The 10,008-nt window shown below is 36.1% G+C and overlaps 2 protein-coding genes and 2 long non-coding RNA genes across 8 annotated transcripts; 1 reads left to right on the top strand and 3 right to left on the bottom strand.

Moving 5' to 3' along the window:
- Positions 1-7: 7 nt before the first annotated feature.
- Positions 8-725, bottom strand: UQCR-11 (Ubiquinol-cytochrome c reductase 11 kDa subunit). The gene is made up of 2 exons (XM_031991224.2): positions 465-725; positions 8-283 (listed from the first exon to the last, which is right to left on the bottom strand). Exons 1-2 carry the CDS (start codon positions 552-554, stop codon positions 110-112), a joined length of 264 nt encoding a protein of 87 aa, XP_031847084.1. The 5' UTR covers positions 555-725; the 3' UTR covers positions 8-109.
- Positions 726-1,491: 766 nt separating this feature from the next.
- On the top strand, positions 1,492-8,967 carry Set1 (SET domain containing 1). Of its 4 annotated transcripts, XM_031991184.2 has the most exons (11): positions 1,492-1,614; positions 1,767-2,520; positions 2,830-4,595; positions 4,668-4,943; positions 5,022-5,333; positions 5,806-6,084; positions 6,171-6,805; positions 7,062-7,707; positions 7,983-8,204; positions 8,290-8,547; positions 8,660-8,967. In XM_031991184.2, the coding sequence occupies exons 3-11, from the start codon at positions 2,862-2,864 to the stop codon at positions 8,831-8,833; spliced, it is 4,536 nt and encodes a 1,511-aa protein (XP_031847044.1). In that variant the 5' UTR covers positions 1,492-1,614; positions 1,767-2,520; positions 2,830-2,861; the 3' UTR covers positions 8,834-8,967. The 4 variants fall into 4 exon arrangements, with proteins under 4 accessions (XP_031847044.1, XP_031847045.1, XP_031847043.1 ...); XM_031991185.2 differs by lacking the exon at positions 1,767-2,520 and having other exon boundaries at positions 1,501-1,614; XM_031991183.2 differs by having other exon boundaries at positions 1,501-2,520.
- Positions 4,949-6,060, bottom strand: LOC143175044 (uncharacterized). Its single transcript, XR_012999648.1, has 2 exons — positions 5,940-6,060; positions 4,949-5,872 (listed from the first exon to the last, which is right to left on the bottom strand). It is a non-coding gene; the product is annotated as an uncharacterized LOC143175044 (long non-coding RNA).
- LOC116433282 (uncharacterized) lies at positions 8,035-9,451 on the bottom strand. Of its 2 annotated transcripts, none has more exons than XR_004236270.2 (5): positions 9,344-9,451; positions 8,977-9,006; positions 8,756-8,823; positions 8,268-8,540; positions 8,035-8,183 (listed from the first exon to the last, which is right to left on the bottom strand). It is a non-coding gene; the product is annotated as an uncharacterized LOC116433282 (long non-coding RNA). The 2 variants fall into 2 exon arrangements; XR_004236269.2 differs by having other exon boundaries at positions 9,318-9,441.
- Between the last annotated feature and the right edge of the window lie 557 nt (positions 9,452-10,008).

The following is a 10,008-nucleotide window of genomic DNA, read 5'->3' as shown; positions in this document are numbered from 1 at the left end:
TGACGCCTTTCGATAAATCATTATTTATTCCTAGTAACAACTGTATATTTATAATACATCAAATCAATTGATAATATCCTCTTAACCGAGATTACGTCCCGTTGTGATCTTACTTAAGCTTACTGAACAGCGTTTCTGCTACGCAGTGATCTACGCATTCTACGTAATCGATTAACTCTTCGAGACACGTCTCTTCTGTTTGAGTTCTCGAATTGACCCGATCATTACAAGTGTTAAGCTTATCTTGCAAAGTTTTACATTCACTCTTCCTGGAGCATTTTTCCTGCAGAAAAAATCATCACACGTATAATGAATTCTTATCAAGTTCATTTATTCATTAAATCTCATATCCTATAAAAATAATGACAGTAATAACTTTCACGATTTCTCCTCTAATTTCGAAAATTCAGAAAAACGATTCGAAATAATTATAACAAATATATTATGTAATAATTACAACTTACACGAAGCACTTTCTGAGGATCGATCAGTTCGTCGTCTTCCGCTTTCACGGTTGGAATGTAACGTGTCAGGAAACTTTGCAGAAAAGACATTTTTAAACGTACAGTTCTATCTCGATTTTACAAGAATGTTTTAAGTCACTGGCAAGTATGTTAGCTAGGTTTCTGCTGTGATACTTCGGAAATAAAGCGACCAGAATTATTCGTCGGAGTCGCCTGTCTCGCGTACCATCCTTAATGTCAGTTCAAATTCCTACCTAACCTTAAGCACCTTTAGGTACAATTCTCATGAAAATAATTATTCTTAAATATTATAATTTAACAGAAAAATATTTACAAAGCTAATCGTACATCTTTTATTACTAAATATTTAAATAATTCATCGTAAATCTTTTATTATTAAATATTTAAATAATTCAAATTTTATAGGAATATTAATATTTTTTTTAGTTATGATAATTTTGGTAATATTTATAATACTAACTAAATGCAAATAATTTTAATATACATTTTTGCAATTTCATTTAATTTATATTTTTTCAATCTCATTTAATATATTATTTTATTTTACAAAAAAAATCACATGTATTAACTATATAATTACTTTCATAGTAACAATTAATTTCATTATTAATTTCATGAATATTGGTAATATTTATAACAATACTAAATGCAAATAATAATTTTAACATACATTTTTGCAATCTCTAATATATATTTTTTCAATCTCATTTATTATTTTATTTTACAAAAACAATTATCTTATAACAATAATTACGTCATCATAATATTAGTAACATAATATAATAATAACAATTCCAGTACACATTTTCCTAACCTAATTCAACACACTATTTATTTACCAAAACAAACTGCACGCACCACACAACAATTTCCATAGCGACGATTAATTCAATCCCATCATCCATTCGAATCCACCGAATTACCACTTTTGATTGATACTGTACGTGTGCACACGATATCGCGCACTTTTCTTCGCAGGCGGCGAGACGATTCGCCAATAGGAATTTCCGTCGGAGCCTAGTTAGCCAATGCCCGACCGAAACACCGTTCGTCGTATGGGGAAGAAGATTTCGAGCAATTTATTTTGCAATACCGTCGTTAAACATTAATTACCCTTTGCAGATCATTGGTAAATATACAAAATGCCAGCGTTGATCGAGACTCTCGACGATCTCTCGAACGGCGATAACACTCGTGCGTCCGGGCGTACTCGGCGAGGGGGAAAAAATGTAAAACACCTGCCTCGGTCACCAATTTGAGCTCTCATTTGGTGGATTTCAGCGTAACGATATTTTATGACGCGAATTACCTCCAACGGATAACAACAATATCCGTCGATCCGTCTACCATAAATACTCGCACGATTTAAAATGGTCCGAGGAACCGTCACGGTCTTCGTAACAAGGATGGCGTCGCGCGAGTGTGTTTGCACAGTTTTATCGAGGCGACGGGCCCGCTGAGGTTGATCGGGCGCACTTTACGCGGCTGGCTGTGAGATAAGTTTTGCTGGTCGGCTGGCGCACCGTTGTTCCTGTCGGCGGCGGACGGCGAGTCGAGATCCGGAGGGACCAGGGCGCAGCGCGTTGTGCTGGCAGTCAAACATTCGGCTGGTTTTGCGCTGGTCTGTCGGGGAAGCTGGCACCAGCGGACGTCCGTGTTTCCCACGAGAAACCGTTTTTAAGAAATCAAAACGGGACTCGGCCCGAGAGCCGATGCCCGAACGACGTCCGTACAGGGAATACACCGTCGCGTGAGCGAACCGAGAAATTACAAGGTTGCGAAAAAACCGGAACGTACCCGAACGAAACTCGACGGCTGTTTCGCGCTAAACCGGGGCTTCGCTGGAGCCCGTGTATCAACAGAAACGTTGGGAATATTCCGCGAAGAATCCTTTTCGAGAGATGCTCACCACGTCGTTTCTTCTCGCGAAAGTCCAACCTAAAAGCGATACGTTTGAGGTTATGTTCCGTTGAAACATGAATTTCTCGCGTTAACCAGCGAAGCGACTTATCAGGACAACAAAAACAAACTGGACGTAAGTTGAAGGTGGGAATAGGGTTTCTCGTCGTGCGGTGCGTTCGCTGTGGTAGTCTGTGCTTTGTGTATTTTCAGTTTGAAAGTGGAGTTTTATGTAAGTTTTTTGGGAACTTTTCATTGAGTTCTCGTTGTTGTTTTGTGGATTCGAAGTAGTCTTTGAGGATAATGGTGGCTCGGTTGTTTGTAGTAATGGTTTCGTGTTACGCACTGTGTGTATTTTAGAATGGGTTAATGTTTTGATCGTTGTTAATGGTAAAGCGTTGGTTGGTTTCGAGTTGGTCTAATTATGGAATTTCATTTGTTGTAGCATTTTACATAAATGGATGATGCTCGGAGGCAATGAACGGAATGGAGAGACATGGGCATGGACATGGACATTCACATGCGCACTCGCATCGTCACCGTCATTCTCATGGGAATTTGCAAAGTGCATCGCAGAACTCTAATCAGTCGTCGAAGCATAGTCACACTCATGTGACGCATTCGCAGAAAGACACGTCTGTTGTACAAACACCCCAGAAGCCGAGAAATTATAAGTTACTAGTTGATCCGTTTTTAGTCAAAGGTGCGACAAAGTTGTATAGGTACGATGGCATGGTTCCGGGAGATCCGACTTATCCTGAGGTTCAACCACGAGACCCTAGGTCGCAGTTAACGAGAATATGGACACGTTTAGAGCAGCTCGACTTGCCTGTACCTAGATTTAAAATTGACTCCAATTATTGTGGTGAACCGCCTCCGCTCGAAGTAACATTCTGTCATCTGAATGACAATATCGATAGGACTTTTCTAACAGACATGGTTCAGAAGTTTGGAGTTGTAGAGGAACTTACCGTTTATTACCATCCTGTGACTAACAAGCATCTTGGAATTGCGAGAGTGGTGTTTGAAAGTACGAAAGCTTCGAAAGCATGCGTAGAAAAATTAAATAATACATCTGTGATGGGGAAAGTCTTAAAAGTGTTTTTAGATGCATTTGGGGAAGAATGCAAGAAAATCTATGATGAGCTAACCGTAGAGAAGAGACCGGAGAAGAAAGTAGAGAAAGAATTGAAGCCTGAAAATGATCAAGAGAAACAAACACCTATCGACAAAATCGTTGAAGACAGAGAGGATTTCAGAAGTAGTAAAAAAATAGTGTCGAGTATAGACAAATCCAGAGATACGTATGTAGAAAATTCAAGATACAGCAAGTATAGAGATTATCCTACTCCCAGTGGTAATTCTGGAAGTGATTTAGGCTACGGTACTGCACCTAGCGAATTAAATTATTCTAATAATTACTCTCAGAATTCTACTCCAGCCACAAACTATGATTTTTATTATGGCGGTTACCATCATCAACCTCCTAACAATTATCTAGCAAATATACCTCAGAATGTATCGCAGAATCTTCCAATACAACAAAATTCAAGTATGTGGTGGGGAAATAATACAGGACCAGCTAGTTATGCGTCGTCGTCTATGTGGCCTGTGCAGCATGGAACAAATTTAGATAATTCTAATTCTAATGTAGTTCCGATTACAAAGGCTTCTAATGTAAAAATGCATCACTCCTCAACTCCTAAGAAGGAAAAGGAAAAAGAAACTCAGAGTGGCACAAAAAGTTCTTCGAGAGATTCACCAGTAGAAACTCGCAAAACATTGGATCTGGATACAAGAATTGCTATGTTGTTGAAAGATAAAGCAGGAGGAATGGCACCACCCTTTCTGCAATTTGGCAGTGATTCTGAAGATGAAAAAAAGTCTATCAGCGCGGACAATGAAATGCTTTCAGAACCTCCGAGTCCCTTCTTGTCGCACGAAACGTATAAGTCATGTTTTGAAAAAATGAGAGAAAGGAATAAGGAAAGGTGGAAAATACACGAGAACAACATTAATCAGTTTTCTGTTGACGAAGAATTAGGTAGTGTTATAAGTTCAAGTGAAGATGAAGCATTGCTTGGAAGTTATAGTCCCGCGCCAGATGAAATTGAACCAGAACCACCGAAAGAACCACCACCTCCTCCTCCACCTGATGACGATAGGATGTCGTTAAGTCCGTTAAGTTCAGGGGATGAGAAAATCGAAGAGGTGATTATAAGGTTAAATAATATTATAGATGCTCGGATTAAGTGTGGTAAATTTTATAATTATAATATATAGGTGATAGCTCAAACGGAACCTGCGAATCAGTTGTATCCAGGAGCTGGTTATCCTGGGCATTTAACCCATTATCCCACTAACGACATGTACCATTGGCCACGACCAGCTCAATACCCGTATCCTTATGGAACAACTTATTTACAAAGCCATTGTCAACCCAATACTACGCCATTTTCTGGAGCAGTGGGAAATCATCAAGGAGCAAATTATTATCCGTCTTTTCAATCACGACTTCATGCCATGGCGAATCATAACATTACGAAAGATAATCCACAGGTATATTTATTTCAATCGTTTATGCATTGTGTATGATACTGAATGTGTACGTATAACAAAGCATCGTTAAAAATCTAGGGCCCTACTATTAACGGAGTGTTAAACAGAGTTATAAATGAATTGAAGCAAATTTTGAAAAGGGACTTTAATAAGAAAATGATTGAAAATACCGCATTCAAATTGTTCGAAGTATGGTGGGACGAAAAGAAATCTGAGAAAAGTCAAACTCAAGGAGGAGACAACGCTATTGTTAATAATAGTAATAAGGAAGAAGGTCCGAAACCCCAAGGAATATCATTGCTTTTAGAACAGCCAACACCGCTTGGATTTAATTACGATGGATTTGGTTTGGGAATTAGAGCTAGTATGCCAAAGATGCCTTCTTTCAGGGTAAAATATATACTTCTACTGCGTATTAGTGGTTCTCGGGGTAAGATATACAGGGTGTTACCTCTGACCCAGCACACAATTTTTCACCTGCTTGCAGCAGTCTGATTAATAAAATTCCATGTTTACGATCAGTGACTTCAGTGCCAAATAATGTTTACAGTGTCTTCAGGTCAAATACAATAGAAAGCTTATATTTCACATTTCCACTACTGTAACTCGAGTAATATGTTAGTAAAAATATCATACAATATGTGATTTGATACGATCTACGATATGGTTAAAAAAACATGTGTTCCTATTTATAAAACACAAGGTGACCTTGATTTCGACATGAAAACAAACTGTTTTCAACATTTTTTTTACTGATATCTATTGTACACTCCATGTACTGCGTTAAAGGTAACACCCTGTATACTTCTGTTGTTACAATTTTAATGATTTTTTGTATAATAATGAAATATTTATATCATAGCGTAAAATTAAAGCTCCAAGTCCGTTGCCACAAGATGAAGACAGTCGTCAGTCTGGTCATGGTGATACTGAAATTATAGAAAGCGACAGTGATCTTGATCTAACGTCTGTACAGAAAGTTAAAAGGCCAATTACTTCTCTCCCAAGCGTTTCCTCATCATCTTCATCCTCATCGTCATCAAGTGAAAGCAGCAGCGATGAGATGAGCTGCAGTGAATCTTCCAGTAGTTCAAATGATAGTTCCGATGATGAAGTGTGTTCTGGGAATTTCGAAGATGAGGTAATTAATACGTTGAATCCATTAGAAAATGATTAATAAATTGATTTTTATGTAATAACACATTACATTTACCCTTTTATTTTCAGCAAGATACAGATAGTCGTGTGTCAGATCATCGTCCTTTGGCTTGCAATAGTGAGGATCCTGATATTCTAACAGAACTGGCGATACAGAGGTCTTTGGATTGTCCGACTCCAACTGGCAGAGAGACACCGATACCAGATATCAAAATAAAGGATATAAACTCCAACGAGTTCCCACAATACGAAGATGAAAGTAGACCTGTTGCGTCTCCATTAAGATACGAAGACAAGAAGGAGGAAGTCGAAGATGTAAATGAGAAGTCTATCGGTGAAGAACACTTCAAGAAACCTAGAGTAGTAATTAAGGACACAGAAGTGAAGGTTGCTGAGGATGAAACGGAGGATGCAGCAGAGACTATGTACATTGCTACAGCACCGGTGAAACAGGAGCCTCGTGATATGCAGAAGATGGAGAATTCTGCAGCTGAAGCTTTAATAACCTTAGCTGGACAAGATAATATTATAAGACATAGAAGTCCTGGACCTTTGGAACCAAATATTATTAGAGCACTTCAAACTATGTCTGCTAAATACATCAATGATGAACCTATATTGAAGGAATCGGAGAAGATTGAAATGTTTAGTGAGATACCCACTACTGACTCGGAGGAAGAGAGCTTAGAAATTAGAAGATTGAGGTTTGTCAAACACATTATTGTGTTGCGTATTAATGTATTAACCCTTTGCACTCAGAAGTTTTATGCTAGATATTTTGTGAAACTAATTCGAACAAAGCTATTCCAATATTTCTCAAACTGATGCGTCGTACAAGGTGTAATATTAAATATCACATTTTATAGTTTCACTGTGTGCAATCAAGCGGTGAGAGTCACCTCTCAGTGCAAAGGGTTAAACTAATTAAAGTAGGGAATTACATTGTTACGCTTTAACTAGGTATCAAGCTGAAGCTGACCTTCGATTAAATGGCCAAAGAAATTCAAGCTTGCGTAGTTCTCAAGTTTCACAAGTATACATGGAACATTCTTATTCGCTGCCACCATCTCAATCAGAGATCACAGAATTTGTGGCGCGTCCACCTCCAGCGCCAGTGAAGCCTGTGAAACTGAAGCCTTCGAAGATTATTAAATTGGCTAAGGGTAAAGACAAAACTCACAAAGTGGAGAAACGGAAATACAACAAGTACACGAAGATACATACTCATCAGAATCATGAAGGTGAAAAGGAGAATATTCAGAATGAATTTGTTTATGAAAAATACCCCAAGAAAGTTGTACAGGAAGCAATTATGACATACAAGGAACGTGACCTTATGTCAGAAATGGCTATTTTGTATGAATTTTTAACTAGAGGAATAGACGCAGAGGATGTGGAATATTTAAGACGAAGTTATGAAGCTTTATTAGCTGATGATAGTCAAGGATACTGGTTGAATGACACCCACTGGGTGGATCATCCAGCAACAGATATTCCAAGTCCTGCTAAACGAAGAAAAAGAGATGAACTGCGGCTACATGCAAGTGGAAGTGCAAGGACAGAAGGATATTATAAGGTTGACTTGCGAGAAAAAGCCAAACACAAGGTATAACCTTTATATAAAAGAATAATTATACCTTAGTTACTAACATTCACTTACTAATTATTGTATGTATATATTTTACTTTACGTTTAGTTATTATACGTATATTTTACTTTACGTTTAGTTATTATATACATATTTTACTTTACTTCACTTACTAGCTATTATACGTATATTTTACTTTACGTACTAGTTATTATATATTATATTAACTACGGCTTAGTATAATAATTATACAAGCATGAAGTATTCATTTTAACATTGTTTACTTGTTGCAGCATCATTATGCCCAGAGTATACAACGGAGTCACGACGTTGAAGATAACAATGGTTCATATGCTGGTGGCGATGGAACAATGAATGGTCCAAAGAACAATACTAAAGCTTTAACTGGTAAAATGCAAGCTCTATCTCGCGAAGCCCGAAGCAATCAACGTCGATTATTAACGGCCTTCGGTATCGACACCGACAGCGACCTTCTGAAATTCAATCAGTTGAAAGTGCGACTCAAATCATTCACTTTAATTACACACGTAACACTTGATGATCATCGTGTACCTTACCATGTTTGTTTAACCCTTATAGTTTAGGAAAAAGCAATTGAAATTTGCCAAATCTGGAATACACGACTGGGGACTGTTTGCCATGGAACCAATCGCAGCTGATGAAATGGTCATCGAATACGTTGGCCAAATGGTTAGGCCAGTTGTTGCCGATTTAAGGGAGTCTCAGTATGAAGCTACTGGCATTGGTAGTTCTTATCTTTTCCGTATTGATTTAGATACAATTATTGACGCAACAAAGTGTGGCAATTTAGCACGGTTTATTAATCATAGCTGCAATGTAAGTAATTAGGGTTATTATCGATTATGAGCGTAGAAAGAGATATTATCGTTGTTGTTGTTACTATTATCTTTAGCGTGAAATTCTAATTTTTCTCTTTTTTGTATTATAGCCGAACTGTTATGCAAAAGTAATTACGATCGAGAGCCAAAAGAAAATTGTAATCTATAGTAAACAGCCAATAGGAGTTAATGAAGAAATTACATACGATTATAAATTTCCTTTGGAAGACGACAAAATTCCTTGCCTATGTGGAGCTCCTCAGTGTCGGGGTACCTTGAATTAAATCGTTCATAAAATTATATTGTTCATCCTTTTTTCCTGTCTTCTACACTTCATCATATCCTACTCATATTTTTGTAAATATTTCCCCATGTAAACATTTTATAAAATGCAATGGAAAATGCTAAATTATGTTAATATGCGTACCTTTTCTTTTTCTGGTGTCCTTCCCTTCAGCTAACGACACGTTAAGTATTATATATATTATATAATATATAATACTTAATAAATTAAATTAAATTGTAATAATACTCATACAATATATTATATTACTTTAAATGCAATACACTTTAAATGTAATATAATATATTATATTTTAAATGCAATACACTTTAAATATAATATAATATAATATATTAATATTATAATTCAATTTAATTAAATTGCTTTCAACTACTTCAAATGTAATATAATATATTATAACCTATATTATATTTTATACTATATTTAAAGTAATTTACATATTTATAAATTATAAATTATCTAACATATTAATGAACTCATGGATTTCTACCAAAACCTAGCTTTACTGCTCTCAGTAATATAAATTACAAAATATACATTTCAATAACTGCACATCCATAAATTATTCAATGATACTAATGACACAAGATACATTATCATTTCTCTAAATTGCTTGATGTACAACAGTATACTTATAAATCATTAAATTGTGTTTTAACCTCTATAAAATTATAAAACAACTAATACAAAATTACAATTAAAAAATAACTGTCTTTGGAATTTCAAAGTGACCTTGAGACAAATTTTACCGCCATAAAATTTATCCCCTCGAATAATGTGCATAGTCGACAGAAGTTTTAACGTTATAACTAAAATATATGTTAAATAGAACATTTCCAAAATTTCTCAAAATTTCATGATTTAGAGGTTATGGTTTCTGAGTTCATTCAAATCGTGTTTTTTAGTTTCAATAAAAATATAAAATAAATAATATAGGGTGAGAATGCTAGTGACACTCCCCTCGTGAAAAGTTACCCCCTCCCCTACTTCTACCTGTTGTATTGAGGTTAAGTTCGACACTTCTTAGAGAAGCAGTTCATATTTACTAAGCATTTTGTTGTCGTTTCATATTAATTCAGCATTTATAAATCTTTAATGACTGCTTCTGGAACAATGTAAAAGTTATTTAATTAATGGAAGCAGAAGAATATTGTA

This window comes from Nomia melanderi, chromosome 1 (assembly GCF_051020985.1).
Source record: "Nomia melanderi isolate GNS246 chromosome 1, iyNomMela1, whole genome shotgun sequence".
NCBI classification, from domain to species: Eukaryota; Metazoa; Arthropoda; class Insecta; order Hymenoptera; family Halictidae; genus Nomia; species Nomia melanderi.
The sequence above is the reverse complement of the archived record's forward strand: the minus strand, read 5'-3'. Positions and strand labels throughout refer to the sequence as shown.